The sequence below is a fragment of the Agelaius tricolor genome, unplaced genomic scaffold (genome assembly GCF_023055355.1).
Source record: "Agelaius tricolor isolate 1412-34295 unplaced genomic scaffold, bAgeTri1.0.p SCAF_1, whole genome shotgun sequence".
Classification (NCBI taxonomy): Eukaryota; Metazoa; Chordata; class Aves; order Passeriformes; family Icteridae; genus Agelaius; species Agelaius tricolor.
Genome location: NW_027269261.1, coordinates 7,650,425 through 7,667,435, shown reverse-complemented (window position 1 = coordinate 7,667,435; position 17,011 = coordinate 7,650,425). Strand labels below are relative to the sequence as shown.

General features: G+C 44.7%; 1 protein-coding gene and 1 long non-coding RNA gene across 8 annotated transcripts in view; both read right to left on the bottom strand.

The window, feature by feature from the left end:
* The window catches only part of ENAH (ENAH actin regulator), a 93,495-nt gene extending 86,987 nt beyond the window's left edge, over positions 1 to 6,508 (bottom strand). For all 6 annotated transcript variants that reach the window (XM_071421964.1, XM_071421975.1, XM_071421989.1 and 3 more), the window contains exon 1: positions 6,132 to 6,508. In XM_071421964.1, coding sequence (XP_071278065.1) covers positions 6,132 to 6,136 — 5 coding nt within the window. In that variant the 5' untranslated portion in view covers positions 6,137 to 6,508. The remainder of the gene's footprint in view (positions 1 to 6,131) is intronic.
* Positions 6,509 to 10,250: 3,742 nt separating this feature from the next.
* The window catches only part of LOC139587521 (uncharacterized), a 30,471-nt gene continuing 23,710 nt past the window's right edge, over positions 10,251 to 17,011 (bottom strand). For both annotated transcript variants that reach the window (XR_011678421.1, XR_011678427.1), the window contains one exon: positions 10,251 to 16,852. This is a non-coding gene — a long non-coding RNA (uncharacterized lncRNA). The remainder of the gene's footprint in view (positions 16,853 to 17,011) is intronic.

Sequence of the window (17,011 nt, the reverse complement as noted above, 5' to 3'; positions counted from 1 at the left end):
ACTTGTGCATTGATTCCACAAACATGTGCTTGTTACAAGCAGTTCAGCTGGAAAGACTAACCCAAAATGGACTGACACATCATCTCACATCCCACTGAGCAGCCAGCCCCCTGTTCTCCACCAGGCTGTCACCAGCATTTGGGCAGGAGCCCCAGAGAGATGTCACATCACCTCCCCAGCAGCAGTTCCATGAGCTCCCCTACAGAGCCATAACATCAGGAGCAGCACACACCAACACATAACACCATCACAGCCTGGTAAGCACAACATTCCCATTCTCCTCTGAAGTCTTCTAACACTTATCATGAAACAGCTACAAGTGAAGGAGACTTGCAGTGCATGATAGCAGGGAAAAGGTTTGGCAATTAGAAGGACAATTTATTAGGAGTATTTGAAGTAAAATTCAACATTTTCCTCTGTAACCAGTATTGCTACGGAGCATTTTCAAATCAGACTCAATTACTTAGACACGTGTTTTTATTTCTCATGTTAGAAAATTTGAAAGGTAAAATAAGGTGGTGCAGCTATTTTTAAAAGGGGAAAAAGTTTCTGTATATTATTCAACCAAAAAAAAGCTCCATACAAACTACGTTCTTCTCCAGGTTTGTGGGAAGCCATGGGAAGGTAGGGCAGGAGAGGCACAGCAGGGAAACAACAGTGGCTCCTCACCTGCAGGTTTAAATACAGGCAGGTACAAAAGCAGCTTCACTCCCACATTAATCCCAAGGGAGATTCCAACAGCCCAAGAACACAAAGTAGCTGTATTGAATTCCCAAGGACTGGCAGGGCAAGGTGGGGTGGGAGAGCGAGGCAGGCACCAACAAATAACACAGCTGACAGTTCAGCAAGGCTGATGTGACTTCAGTCTCTGCTACATTTAATTTGAGCTATGACTAGAAATCAATTTTTTATTAATTGAACACAAAAAGCACACATCTTCTGCTCTCTCTCACCACTACAGTACTCTGAAAACCTAAACATGCCTGGATGTTTAAAGAGCTGGCACATGGATTTCTCCACTGCTGAGTGGAAGCAGGCATGAACTGTCAAAAGCAATTCTAGATGAAAGGTCAAAGCAAAGAAAGGAATAATATCTGTTTCACAAAATACATTTGCTCTCTCTAGTAATGAGAGCAAATGGCTCTATCCAGTGGTTCAATAACCTCCTTCTATAATAGTTCCACATGAGCTGCCCTGGCATGGCAAGGAGCAGCCCTCATTACAAAGTATTTCCAATCACATGCCTGAGGCAGAGCCCAGAGACGTCACTTAGGGCAAAGCATCCACTGAAACAGGTGCTGGGAGAAAAATGTTTCTGCTTTTTATGGAAGTGGAGAAAAAAGGCTTTTAGGCTGGAGTGGCCTGAAGCAGGATGCCAACTAACTCGCTCTTGTTTTCTGACCTCCAACAGCAAACATGAAACCCTGAACCAGAGTCAAGAAAAAACTTGTACATGCCCTTCCAGAGAGCATTCCTGAATTATACACACTCCCAGACTGTTTCTAATTTTTAGAGGCTGACAACATAATTGCTAAGATGGTCATAAATAGCTTTGTCTAAAAAAATTGGATTCTCATTCCTGCACTCTCCATTCACAGGGTAAATTTTTAAAAGATTTATACTTTTACTATCAAAATAATTCACTAAACTATCCAGAGGCCTTGGGGGCAAAACAGCTGTCAGATCCCATATCAGGTGGGCAGAAACAGCCTGTCCAAAAATTACTTGCAACTGTCACAAATAAAGTGCAAGCTAAAGACCACACTTCTATCAGACAGATGACTCAGTCCATCTGTTAGTATACTTAAGAACACGGAAAGTAACCTGAATTTTTGTATCCACCTGAAAAAAAAAAAAACCCTGCCCACACCACCAATTTTTCTCTTGAGATACAAGCAATTTTAGGAACTGTGTTGCTTGCAGTTATGCATATCCAGTCTAATTTAACTGCCTGCTTGCACTTCCAACATTTTGTCAAATATTTCTCAACTAAATTAAGCCTCCTATTTCAAATACACCATTCGGGCAAGTATTAAAACTAAAGGCACAATTCCAAAGATTTACCTTACGTATCCAAGAATAACTTAATGCCACCATCAAATTGATGGCCTTGCTGCTGTGCTGTTTCACCACCTTAAATAACTGCAGTTATTGCAGCAGACTGAACTGTACCATTGTCTCTAATAATGCTCTTGGTGTACCCACTTTCCTGGAAACCCCAGGAAATGTGTGTGGGTTCCTTCAAGCATTCCTAGCCCCTAATGGAGGTACATGTTTTGTTACTTGTGCTGTGGGCTTTCACTCAGTAAACACTGAGTATGGGATTAGTTTTCTTAACACAACACTTAAAATACAATGAAGGCTTACCAACCCAGGCATAAAAAAATGCTGAGTTTTAAATAATAACATGAAGTGTATTCTGTAGCAATATATTTGAGCAGAAAAGCTGCTGATTGTAAGTAAATGGAAATTTCAGTGTGGCTTAGAGACCACAAATTTAGCTACCTTTTTAGCTTGAAAACACAAGCAAGAATACAACGTGACTTTTCAGAAAAGGCAAAATCTATAGTGATTTAGCTGTTTGCCCTACCTAAACATGGAATGAAATTCACATACATATGACATGCATAGTAGCCCATCATAAACATGAAGTATTATACTGGGCTCTGGAAATACTCAAATTTAAAATTTCTTAAAAATGCTGTTTCTTTCCCAGTTCTTGGGAATGTGGGTAATGAAACCCGACTAAGCAGTCTGCTTTCTGACCAGCACACTAATGAAAAACAATTCTTTCCCACACAAAGAAATGGATGTAGTAATCCCAAGAGAAGGCTGTACAGTTTGATTTTTAAAAAGTCAGTATCTTGTAAAGCTCATTTATTTTTATTGGAGTTAACACTCAAAATGAGCCTGATATGCAAAAAAAAAATAAAAAAAGAAGGCAATTCAGTTAACCTTCACTGCAGAATCCCAGCTCTAGCAGCAGAGTTGTGTTTACCAGCTTCTGTAACACAGACTTCAACATATGCTACAATAAAAGTCTGTTCACACACGTTCTTCTTGTACAAACAGGATGGGAAGTCATGCTTTTACTAGAACAGGGGCACCAAACTCTGCTGTTACCTGCATCTCCACCACCTTCCAGCCAGCTGGTGAATGGAAACTCCACTGAATATGCCCATTCCTGGATACCTATTATATTATAAGTGCTCTCAGGAAAGTGGATTAGGGGCAGCACTTCTGTCAGCTAAGCAGAGTACAAAGAGAGCAACAGGTGTCCGTGGGAATCAGCTGTTTACCTAGGGCAGGAGACACAGATACACACAGCCCTATTCAAGCTGGCTCCTCAACCAAGTAACTTCATACTCAGGCTAGAGCATTTCACTGGGATATTTAATATTCAGGGTTTCTCTGCAACCTAAAACCCCTAGCAGATGTTATTCAAATAGCATATCATTTCAATTTGAATACAAAGCAGACTTCTGCAAGAATTAATTCTTGTGCAGCGTCGGTGTTTGTGTCTTACAGAACTGCTGATGATCTGAACATTCAAAGATGCTCTTCGCAACGATCTTTAGTATTATCTGACAGAAGGAAAATCAGTTTCCTCTTTGGTAACTGACCAGCTAAACACCCAGACAAAACACAAGATCTTCACACAAAAATCATCAGAATTAGTTCAGGCTCATGATGGCTGAAGAAAGGAGAGAAAGTGAGGGTGCTTCCCCCCCAACCCTGCCCCAGTTCATATATTCATTTTTTTGATTCTTTGGAGCACCAACTGCACACTTACCTGCCCAACAGCAATGACAGAATGCAGTTTACTCACTCCACGAAGCCATCAATATTGTGCCAAAAGTATATTTTTAGTATGAACTGCTAAGATTTAACAGCATCTGCAAACACAGGAGCTGTGTATGAAATGCTGGTTGCTTGCCCCATCTACCCTGTCACTCCTCACCCATCAGACCTTGCCTTGACCAGCAAATGCACATTAAAAGTCATTGCCTGAACAATATACAGCATGAAGATATTGTTTAAACATGTTTCAGAAATATACCATCAACCATAGTCTAAACAAGCCCAAAGAGAGAGCAGAGCAGTGAAAGCTTGCCATCGTACTGGAGTCGGACCAATTAAACAAAACTGAGTGAGTTTAATAGTGCCTCTATAGAGAGAAAATACTTCTTTAACCACATCATTTTTTTAGCCTGTGAAGTTTAATTGGTACAGCTTGTTTCTTTTTTTCCAGAGGGCTGGAACCAAGCGTTCTGGAAGTCAGTTTCCTTTGAAACACCCCACGACCACTCATCAGAGCAACCCTCCAAATCACAACTGCATCTCCCCCTCAGCAGCCTGATGCTCTCCAGGCAGGGCAGAAAGCTCCAAGGCCAGCAATAGAATTCATTCACCTACATTTACTCACTGCTGCAAGTCAGCTATTCAAACACCTAAATAAGCAACCTAAGGGTAGGTTCAACCTAGACACTTTCCTGTTGTGCTGGTTGAGAGAAATACTTGTGCTCCCTCCAAGCTGGCACAAGTCCTAGCACACATACAGTTACACAGTGAACAGTGAGCAGCCTTGCTGCTCTAGCTCTCTTCACTCAGCATCACCCTCACAATTAAAGAACCTTTTGCCAGCACGAAACCCAAACTTCCATGGGGCTTCCCAAGGTATTCGTGCCAAGCCTAGCTCCATTAGCAGCATTCGCTGTGCTGAAGGCTGTCAAGGTAATTAAAAAGAACACCTCTGCTTAAAGGATCTGGATACAAACTTGTAGGTTTTCCCAGCTGTAACTTTTCGTTTGCAGGATATCTGACTTCTACACGAGCAACATGAATAACTGAAAATAAATTATCACAAGACAAAACAAACCTTAAAATAACGCGGGACATAAATACCTACAGTTAACAAAGAAAACTAGAGGGAAATACAGGAACACAATTCTAAACAAAACAGCAGGGAGATTGTTCCCATGCTTCCCGCTGCAACGCTACCCTTTCCACTGAAGGTGCACTGAAAGAGGGAATCCTCACAGCACAAAAAAATTTTATTAGGATTTTCCTGTAATTGACAAGGAATTCTAATGGCTCGTCAGTTTTACGCAGCAGAGGAATTCGCCGACTTTGATCACGGCAAACCTCGCCGGACCCCTACTCCAAAGGACCTTACAGTCGTGTCTTTAAGACAAAGAACCTTCATATCCAACTGCAAGGCAGACAATAACTTCCAGGCGGAAAAAAAAAAAAAAAAAAAAAAAAGGGAAGGCGTGAGTAACTGGTTTCCCCAGCTGTCTGAGAGAGGGGCAGGCCTACAGGGAGCACGGCGTCCCCGGGCAGCCGGACCAGCGCTCGCTCGGCCACCGAGCCGCATTTCTCACCGGGTCCTGCACCAATCCAGAAAGGAGATTATGGAAACAGAACAGGCGCTAAAAGCGAGCTGGGGGGAGGACGGCGGGGGGGAAGGGGGGAGGCAGAAAATCGCCTTCAAATGAATGAGCCGGCGGGGAGCGGGAGTTCCCGGCGGGAAGGCGGCAGGCACCCACCTCCCTGCCTGCCGCCCCCAGCCGCGGCCACCTCTGTGTTTACATCCCGAACCTCCAAACGCGACACTTCCCCGGCTGCCGAGAGGGGGATCCCCCCTCCCCGCTTCCCCCCCGGCGCCTCTTTATTGATTACCCAGGGAAAAGCCCAGCTGCTGCTGCAATGCAACACGCGCCGGCTAAGGCGGAGGGAAAGGGGGAGAAAAAAAAAAAAAAAAATCACCACCGGCAGAGAAAGAAAGGAGCCGGGCGCCCGGGGCTCACGCCGTGCCCGGCCCGGGGGAGGCGCCGCAGCGGGGCCGCCCCCCGCCCCGGACTCGGGCCCCGCCGCCGCCCCCCGACCGCAACTTCGCCGCCGCCGCGGGGGGACGGGGACGGCGGGCCGCCCTTCCCCCGCCGCCACTAACAATGGGCCCTTCCCCCACCGCGGGGCTCCCCTCGGCCCGGCCCCCTCCCCCGCCGCCGGCCGATCCCCCCGGCTCCCACTGCCGTTCCCGTTCCCGGCCGTGCGCCGTCCGAGCCGGGGGGCGCGGAGCATCGCCCCCCACCCCGCGCCCGCCGCCCGCTCCGGAGCCGGCCGCTCACCTCATGGTGCTGCCCGCGGTCGGGGAGCCGCTCCCGCTGCCTCGCTCCCTGCTGCGCTGCCTCCCCCGCCCCGCTCCGCCGCTCGCCGCGTCCCCGCAGAGCGAGACCCCCGGAGAGCGAGACCCCCGCCCGGCAGCACCGCCCGCCCGCCCGCTCCGCCGCTCCCTCCGCCGCCGGGCCGGGCCAGACCACCGCGGGGAGCCGGGGGTGGGAGGGGACGGGAGAGGTGGGGGAAAGGGGCGGGGAGGAGCGAACCACCGCGCGGGAAGGGCGGGGGGAAAGGAGGAGGAGGAGGAGACCGAGAGCGGGCGGGCGGGGGCGGCCGGAGACACCGGCGGGGCCGCGGGAGCGGCGGCCGGGGGTGCGGGAGCGGCGGCGGGCGGGAGGAAAGGGAGAGGGAGGGAGGAAGGGGCGGGCGGCGGAGGAGGAGGCCGCGCCCACCGCCGCGCTGTGCCCGGGCGGCTCGCTGGGGCTCGGCGGCCCCGGCGCGGGGTGGCGGGGGTGGAGGGACGGGGCGGCCGCAGGTGAAGCGGCGGCTCCTCGGGGGAACCGCCCGCCCGCGGCAGCGTCTTCCCCGGCGGCCTCGGGAGTCGCCCCGGAGTGGAGGGGCGGGATGGGCTCCCGGAGAGCCGCGTCCCGGCCGGCGGAGCCTCCCGGCGTGTGAACAGCTCCCCCCGCCCGCTGAGCCTGCCCCGCTCGGCCCCACGCTGCCCGCACCCGGCTCGGTCCGGCCCGCAGTCCTCGCCCGGTGCGGCGCTGCCGGTGCGGAGGGAACACGGAGCCCCCCTGCCCGAGTTCGGCAGGTACCTGCGGGCAGCGGCCCCTCGGTGCCCCGGGAGCCGGTGGCCTAAGCCTGTCTCAGGAATTCTGCAGGAATGTTCTTTCTGCATGTTTGGGTAGCCCCGCGCCTGCCCTGAATGCGGGTTTACGTTCTGCTGTCGGTACCCGCAGCGGACCCATCGCACTGTGCAAGTAACTTTAACCCAGCTCCTTACTGTCAACTAGCGAGTGAATGCCCGTTCTCTTTCGTCTCGGTCAAAAGAAGTGATGAGTAAAGCGTCTTTGCAATTCCCAATGCCGTTAAGCCATCTTGGTGCTTTTGCACCTCCAATTTCATTTTTCCCTAATGAATACCAGGGCTTTCTACGGTCTAGTAGTAAAAATATACACAAGAAAGAAACATCTTCTTTATAAGTGTCTGGACTTCTAGATGTAAAAAATGAAGAATTTAAAAAATATATGTGTATGTCTGATGTAGGTTCCACACATGTAAGGGGATTATACCATGAATCTCAGCTATTTGGCACCACCTCTTCCTTGATGAGTGAGGCAGAATCGCTCTGTCAATTAATGGTGTCAGTAGCACAGTAAGAGATGAACTAATCAATGAGGAAAAAAATGGCCAATTGTTAGAAAACACTAACCTGGGAACAAGGACAGGCTCTGAAACTGAAGCTAATGAAGAATAGTTTAGTAAGAAAACATGTTTTTACTGGCAAAGGGATGATGTCAATGAAAATGTTGCAGTAGAGGTGAATCACAAAATGCAGATGAGTAATCATAAGAGAAGCGACATTGTGATCTTAAAAATTGTGTACCTTTGTCAACAATGCAAAGACAATCTGAAAAAGGGACACTATTGAATCTGATAAATAAAATTACCTTAATTGCTTTCAATGCTGAGGACTCTAATGACTGGCAGTGGACCTCAGTTCTTAAGGCATAATGAATTTTCTAAGATCTGGGCTTCCTACCACCAGAACATCCTCCAAATAAAAGGTTTGGAAAGAAAGCCATTCTGGCAGTGAAAAGTCTCTTGAAGGCAGCCAAGCAGAAATGTTAAAATCTGTATCTATATAGATACATCTAAGATGTGTGTCTAATGGGCTTCAGCGGGTACATCAGAAGGGATGGCAGAGACAGTCAGAAGAAGGAGGATTCTGTTCAAAGACACCAGTTGTTCTACAACAGAAAAAAATCAGCATCATAATGTGTCTGTCCTGATGCAACTGTCTGGTCTTATTAGTCAAACCTAAAAGAATTTTGACTGTGACAGGTATATAAAAAACACTGAAAGTATGCCTGGGCTCCAGGTCTGCCTGAGAGGGAATGAAAATAGCCAGAAGCTTTTACTCCTGCAAAATAACTATTATCGCTATTTGTGTTATATTACTCGGTGTTCTTAGCCAAATCAGATATGGTCATAGCTGGATTTCTCAAGACCTATTCAGTGGTACAATAGAATTTGTAAAAATGCCAGAAGAATCATTTTGCATGCTGGCATCGCAGATGTCACCAAGTGCAAAGTCATTTTGGACGCTAGCTTAGTCAAAAATCCCATTGAATTAATCTGTAACAAAATACTAAATCTGCAGTAACTCATATTAGCAGCTACATGAGAAGGAGAGGAGCGAAAATTATATAGGGCAGAAATGAAATTATAAACATTGAATGCCTCTTTCTTTCCAGGTCAATTTAGTGAGGTTATTGTCAAGAAATGAAAGTAGTCTGGCAGAAGAAGGAGTTAGTGTCATGTACATGCTTATGGTACTGAATTATGCATTGGGAAATCTGCCTGCTCTCGCAGCCGCCTGTGTGCTCCCAAGCCGTAATTGCTCGGTGTGTCCTGTGTCCAAGTCACTTGGTGTGACCCTGCTGTCACCTCTCTGGCTGACAGGATCCTCCAGCAGCACAGCATGGGTGTCAATGCCCTCTGCATCCTCTCCCACTGCTCTCCCTTCTTCTGGCAGTGCCCAAACCAATGTGGCACAAAGCCTTCTTAGCTGGTGGCGTCACGCTAACAACCCGAGGTTCCGTGACAACCCGCGTAATGGTTCTTCCACTCAGTGCCCAAGGACTGTGTTCTTGCCCTTCCTCCTCTGGATCCAAGCAGCTCAGAACACCCCAAAACCACTTTGCATTCTTCCCTCCTGCATTTTCTGCTGCTCAGCTGCAAGTTAGGACTGGAATTCAGGGGCTCTGAAAAGCTGAGCCAGCTCAGGTTGAGCAGTATGGTGTGCCTGCTCTCCAAGCAACCTGACTAATGAAGGCTTTCTGATGGCTGCAGAAATGGCTCACCCAGGCATAAAGCAGAAGAGGATGTGCTCCTATTTCATATCAGCCAAATGCAAGAGGCTTGGCAGGCTACTCCTGAGTAAACCCAGCAGATCCCATCACATCTCATCAGTGTGGATCACCCTTGACACAGGGTCAGGAGGTGGATGCATGATGTTCTAATGTTCTGGAGACATTCAGGGAATCCAAAAGCTTCAAAAAGCAGAGTAATTCTTTATCTTACTGTGAGATATCCCCTGTCTTCTCTGAAACAATCTCCCACTTTCCAGTCTTTGTTTCTTCAGAAAGGAAAAAGGAGCTGAGATCTTCATATGTCTTACAAAAGTCAGTGTCCTAGGACAGCAGCTCATATGCAAAATTACTTTGGCTTTCTTCAATGGCTGTAAATAATATCATGCAGGATACAGTCAAAGAAGTTTCTGGCACAGGGGAAAGTGGGTTTTTTTTCTGGTGGTTTGGCTTTTTGAGGGTTATTGTTCTTTTCACTTAATACATCCAGAGTTTGGTTTTTGAATACATAAGAAAAGATCCTTTATTTCACCTGTTTGGATTATTTTCTACAGAACTAGTATAGAAAGAAAACACAATTTGCTATATAATAGAAGTGAGACAGTTGCAACAACAAAGCATGAGCTTTCTCTCCAGAGAGAGTGAAGGGCTTTCCAAAAATGGTGAACTAAAAGAAAATAGCTCTGACACTGTGCTTCTGGTAGCATTGAAGATTATCAAAACAAAAGTGAATTAAGTAATTGAATATATTTTTCTCATCAGTGATTATATTAATCTAATTTATAAATATACCTGTTGCTCTGGACCAGACACAGAGCTGATGCCTGAACCAATTCTGTGAGGTCATGGTTAGTTGAACAAAATGAAGATCCAACTATTATATAGATAGTTAAAGTATACTGGCCAGTATAATTCTTCCTGTCCTCTTCTTGCTTTCCCTCAACCCCAAGTCATTTTCAATTTCAGGTTGCCATGAGTCAGCTGACTGCTGAACTGTTGCATAGCAGACCATTAAAGGAAATGCTTTCAACTAAAAACTCCTTAGTTTTATTTTATTTATGAAATTACACAGTTTTTCCTAACTGCCTTCTGGGGAAGGGGAAGTAAACTATCTCTAAAATTCTCTAGGAATGCTAAAATAAACAATTATTGGCATGACTCAGCAGATAACAACAACAATAGCCAAGAAGGTCTTTTCTTAAAGGAATAATATTTTTATTCTGCTGTAAAAAAGGCAAAAACAACATCACCAGCAAAGGAAGCAAATCTTTTGCTATCAAACACAGTCCTTTGACTCCCTAGGGTGAAACTTGGTCTTCCTACCAGCATACCCTGCTCCTTGTTGTCCAAGTAAACAACTCCTAGATCTTCCATCAGGCACCTCCAAAGAGGAATGAAAACAGCAGCTGAAGCTTTCTGCTGTGCTTCTTTCCACCAAGGTTCCTAAAAGTGCCCCCCACACTATCAAATAGCATCAGCACATCAAACCACCAGCCTCTGGAGATGTGAGTGGGGAGCATGGCATGTGTCTTTCAGGCTGTTCCCAGTAGACTCAAATACTTAAGTGAAAATTCCTTGTATAAAAAGGGATTGTTTTTCCCCCCTAGGTTTACCATGAAAAGAATTTGTGTTGTGCTGCAGGCTATTCAGGGAGGGTTGAAGTCTCTTTTTGTGTAAGTACTGTCTATCAAGTGTAAATCGATGTGTTGTGTACTTAGTGTAAAAATGCTTTTCTGACACTCAGATAAATTATGATTGTTGTTTTGACCCTAGTCTTTCATTCGCCTCCACTCAGCTGCTGACTTTTGTGGTTTCTGAGATGAAATGTTGATTTAGGACCAGTGGAATTGACCAATCTCATCTCTTCCTTTCCATCTAATTTTATACTCTTATCCCCTAATAGTCTTGTTTGCCACCACTCTGCATTCTTCTTGTGCATTACCAATAAAATGTATTCATTATGTCCTTCTCTCTCCCTTGCTAATGTCTTAGAACAAATTGTACTCTGCTGCTTTATCTTTTGCTGGAGCAAAGTCAAGGCACAAAGCTGGCCCAGGATTTGGTTAAGATTGTTTTGAGCCATCTTTTCTTACAACTCTAGATGAGCTGTTCTCTGAGGCCCTCAATCACAGCCAAGCATTCGGACCATTATTAATTAGTTATTATTAATGATTGGTAAGTGCCTACAGTGCTCTTGCAGCACAAAAAAGGGCAGGCTTCTTGCCTAGAAGAGCTATGTATGGGATGTCTACTCTGCAATCTCCCATGTCCAAGCCAGCTTTAAAATACTCAGGTATTACTTATCTTCCTTACCCTAACTTAAAGTGCACTGAGCTCTGCAAGCAGCTTCTGCAACCCCAGCTGAGCTTTGACTTCACCAGAGCATGTTCACTGCACTGAACCCCTTCATCCTGTCTGAGATCAGGCAGGCAGATGCCAAAGGAAATGCTGCAGCCTTTCAGCTGTACTGAATTTCACCAACTTCACATTACCTTGCAGTACCCTGGGGTTATTTTACTCACACTCGTTTGCAAATACATTGCTCTGCATTTTGTCCATCTTTCTCCTTTCTCCTCCCTTCTATTTTAGATGAATGACAACACACTTGCTATTGCTGGTAAGTTTTCATTCACTACAAAGTTGGAATAACTTACCATGGAAGTACTGTCCCAGTTATAGATGAATGACAACACTTTTACTATAGCTGGTTAGTTTCCATTGACTGCAAAGTCAGAATAACTTGCAGTAAAAATAATGTCCTGATTATAGATGAATTACCACACTTTTGCTATTGTGAGTGAGCACCTGTGGATTGCAAAGCTGTTAGTAACCTACAATACAAATATTGTTCCAAGAAAGGTTGCAGCTTAGTCAGATGATAACCTTTTTAGTCCTTTTCCAGCACTGCAGATTCTGCTTTCTGGCAATAGCTATAGCCAGTTCCATAATTTGGATTTCAAATTTAGTAAGTGATAAATCATGCATGAGACCCAAAATATACAAAGCAGCAGTTGCAAAAATATTCTTCCTCAGTATTTTAGAAAGAACATCACAAATTTTTTTTGCCAAAAGAATTAATGTTTCTATAAAAAGACATGTGAAGAAATGAGCTCTTAAGAGATTACAACATTAACACATGCCATTATTATTACTATAACTAGCTAGAAACTGTTTCAGAATGTAGATATACTCTGTAAAATCAATGAGAAGGAATTCCTTGCAACTGGCCCTAAGTCATGCTCACAGGACTAGGGATCTCAACCATAATCACTCTCTGCTGAGTATTTATTTATTCTCCACTTCCTCTGTTAGTTCAGCTCCCATGTGTCACAAATACAACCACATAAACAGTGATGGATTTTCTCCAGCTCCTTCCACCCTCAGACAGCACAGAACCACCTCGTAGCCTATTTCCTGTGTCACAGGTTTATTTCTAAACAACTCATCCTGAGTGTTTGACACTGCCTGGAGTGCTGCAGTCAGGAATTCAGCTACTACACGGTCAACTGAGTGCTTTCCAAGAATACACTCATTAAACACTACCGCTGGAGACTCTACATTCAAATCCTTGCTGAATGCTGGCCTTTCTTACTGTTAATAAGAAGAATTCATCTTCTGGAGAGTGTAATTAAGTAGAGGTAGGAAAAGACCAATAATATTCCCCACCAGGCTTTTGTCAGAGTTTTCAAAAAACAACCTTCTGCTATCTGGAATACATTTTACTGTCAGAAGTTCTTCTTTGTAAAACTTCTCTTGTTTCTCTTAGGCTTACTGTGTCCAGATAAATTCTACCTTCCCTGATTTTTTTCTCTTCTAAATAGCTGTAAATTTTACCACAGATTTCTTCAGACATCAACTATCCCAAAAATATCAACTGCTCTCTGTCACCAAACAAAATTTTTCATTGCTCCCATAGCTCACTTTCTCAAAGGCTTCCACTGATACTTTGTGGTTCTGTTCTAGGCTCCCTCCCATGTCTCTAGTCCTGGGGACAAGGGCACAAAATTATTCTTTATTCAAGGTACACACAACTGGTCTTTGCTTCTGAACATGGAAAGAGAAATCATATTTCAAGAGACTGTTCCCACTAAAGTTGTTGTCAGTCTTAAAGATTCTGTGGATTTCTAACAAAGCACAGGTAGCACCAACTGGAGACATCATGATTTGTAACCCTAAGAGATTCTCAGACAATAATTTTATTTAATTGTCATGATTGGTTGAACATTTCTAAACTTCCAATTGTGAATAGAGCTTGCTTTGTGCAGGGAAATGGCTCTTCTAACAATGATCCATTCATCCTGCTGTGACTACACCAGTGGGTGAAGGGGAAATGCCAGCTTTGCAATGTTTTAAATTATTATTATTATTAAAACAACTGTACTAGGGTATTGGCACATCCACAAAGAAATAAAACCCTTCCACTGCTTACCTGTTCATGGTTTAGAATCATCCTAAACTGGTAGCAGCCATAACCATTAGCACCTGATAGGGTTGGTATATTCATAAAATCATCAATAAAATCCTCCAAGAGCTCCTGGACAAAATCAAACAGAAAAAGGAAGTCTACAGAGGATTGAAGCAGGAACAGATGAACAGGTAGCCTGAGAGGAATACAGGCAGAATTGTATCCAGGGATCAGATTATGAAAGCCAAAACCCTGATGGAATTAAACCTGGCCAGGGACATCAAGGAGAACAAAAAAGGCTTCTACAGGTACATTGATGATAAAAGAAAAAACAAGGAAAATGTAGGCCATCTTCAGAAGGAAATGGAAGAGCTGGTTACCCAGGTGGGACATGGAGAAGGGTGAGATCTCAATGATGGTTTTGCCTCCATTTTCACCTGCAGGGGCTCCAGCCACATCAGCCAAGTCACAGAAGGCAAAGGCAGTGACTGGGGGAATGAAGAACCACACAGTGTAAGGGAAGAACAGACACCAGAGCATCTAAGGAGTGTGAAGGTGTAAAATCCATGGAACCCGAGGAGATGCATGAGATGCATAGGTCCTGAGGGCACCAGTGGATGAAGTGGCTGAGCCCCTATCCATCCCATTTGAGAAATCATGGCAATCTGGTGAAGCTGGCAGTTGGTGGATAAGGAATTGGCTGGATGGTCACTCTGCAAGAGCTGTGGTCAGCAGCTCAGTGTCCAGGAGGAAACCAGCGGTGAGTGGTGCTCCTCAGGGGTCACTGTGGGGCCTGCTGCTGTCTAACACCTCCATCAGGGACAGGGACTGTGGATGGAGTGCACCCTCAGTGTGTTTGCTGGGGACACGGGCTGAGTGGTGCTGTCAAGGTGCTGGGCAGAAGGGACACCACAGGGACCTTGACAGGGTTGGGCCCACGTGAATTTTATAAAGCTCAACAAGGCCAAGTGTAAGGTCCTGGATCTTGGCATCCATCCCTGGAAGTGTTCAAGGCCAGTTTAGGTAGGCCTTTGAGCAATCTGCTGCAGTGGAAGGCGTCCCTGCCTAAGGAACTAGATGGTCTTCAAGGTCTCTTCCAACTCAAGCCATCCTAGGATTCTGTGATTCTACAAATATGAGCTGATGTGTTGGTAAAGACATGTTCAGATAAAAATGCTAGAAAGATAAGATGCTATCTCTTTCCACGAGAAGTGGAAAATGCATAAGGTGAAAAATGCATAACTGAATGGGAATCTATGCAATGTTGCCAACCTGTTCCTAGAACCCAGCAGCAAGGGCAATCCTCGTGTGCTCCTTTGGAGCAATGGCTGAGAACAAGAGCAGGAAATGAAATGGGGCTTCAGCAAGAAGGTGGTGAGGTTACAATGCTAAAAAATTGATAAAACCCTGTATGAATTCTTCAGCATTTTTCCTGAGAAAAGAACAAGTCATTGATCTACAAAGGCAGGGAATGAATTTTTTTTTAGGAATTACCATATAATCATGTTTCATAGACATTACTCTAAACATAACAACATTACTCTAAACCAAATCCAGAGAAAATATAATATAATAAATATAACCAAAGTCAGTCTGCCATTGTAGAGGTGGGCTTTGCATTTATCAGTTTAATTTTGGCTTTAAAACCAAAGGAGGCCAGTTACTCTGATAAAGCTGCTCTGCATTGGCCCTCCATCTCAACTTCATCAGAAAAACTCAAAAGGAGTTTTAAAGCAAACACATGACAAGATTCATTTGACAATAACCATCATGAACTTCACATTCTTCTCCATAATCTGGAACAGATAGAGTGTCCAGAGGACAGCTGAAAGCAGATATGTGCCTCCTGTCCCAGCAAAGCACAGGGATTCCTGTCTCATAATGGTCCTTTCAGGTAACTCAGAGCAGGCTGGAAGCTGCTGCAGGATTTGCTTGGGAAGGGAGAGCAGTTAGGTAAAGCTCAGAAGATGAACCAGAGCCCAGGGAATCCCAGGGGGATTTCATGCATGACTCAGATGATGTTAGGTCAAAGCACACCACAAGAAGTGATGCCTTTGAACCTGAACAAAATGGGACTGGAAGCATTGCTTTGGAATCCTGGTCTGTGACTTCTACAGAGATGTAGGAAATTTCATCCCAGTAAATAAATTCTGGTTGCATTCATATTAAATTAAATAAGAAAGAAGTGCTCTTGCTTCCACTTACATTCAGGTCACTGAGGAAAGCCCAAAGCTGTTGATTTTTTTGGGAAGATCAGTCTGGTGTAGGCTGCAGGAAGGTCTTGGACACAGGAGTCCTTCTTGAGCACAGCTAAATCCACAAGCTTTCTCTATGAACCTCTTCATTTGTAGCACTTTCAGGCAATTTTTAGAATGGATCTTTTAAGTCACAGAAATAAGCAAGTCACCCTCATTATCAGTGCATTACAGCCTCACCCAGGACAGCAATGCTGGTTCATGTGCTACACAAGTACCTGAGCATGTCCTCTCTGTGTCAGTTAACCTTTAACACAAATCAGCTGAGACTCAGACCCACATAAACTGTGACCTTACAACAGGGCATTTCTTCTTCCCTCCAGTTTCAAACACAGCAGCTCATCTTTTCATTTACATGAAGATCTTTTACATCAATTACAGCTGAATTTTATGCTATAATTAAGATCCCTTTGCACCAAAAAAAAGTGGTTCAAAATGCATTAATTAATTACATTAAATAAGCACACAAGAGACTGCCTTGCATTTTTGTGCCTCATCTAAGAATTCTGTGAAGCCAGCTGCAATTCACAAAATTGCTCAGCTTCACAAGCATTTCTCCCTCAAATTCTCAGACCTTTTGGACATCTTACTGGTTTCTGTGAGGGCTCTCAAGCAGCCAAAAATGTGTTTCTCTTCCTACATCCTGCTGTGTGTACTTTTGTGAAATCCTTCACAACAGGTTTTCCTCAAAAGCTGAGAATTTTCCATAGCTGAGGTTTTACCTACAAAGTTCTGCAGAGAGGATCTCCTGAGATGCTGACCTCACTTGTTTAATGATTCTTCTCCAGCTACTGCATTCTTACAGCAACTGAACCAAGGAGTTCTGGCTGGTTGTAAGAACCAGGGAAAGGCTTGTCCAAGTGTAGTCAGGGGACTTAAATGTAGCAGCAGAGACAATCCTGTTAATCTACAAGGCAATTTAAAAAGTTCGTCCTAAGCACCCAAGATTTTATCTTCATTGTCTCTTCTCCTTTATTCTGTAAAGAAAAAATCTTTTTTAATGTTAAATTCATTATTATGGCTGTGACAGGTGGGTATAGAAGCTATGGAGTAATTGCAGAAGGGTGGTCATTAGTAGGGAAAGACAGAAATGCTTAGTTGGAAACAGAGATCTTCCATAATCCATCAAAATGCCA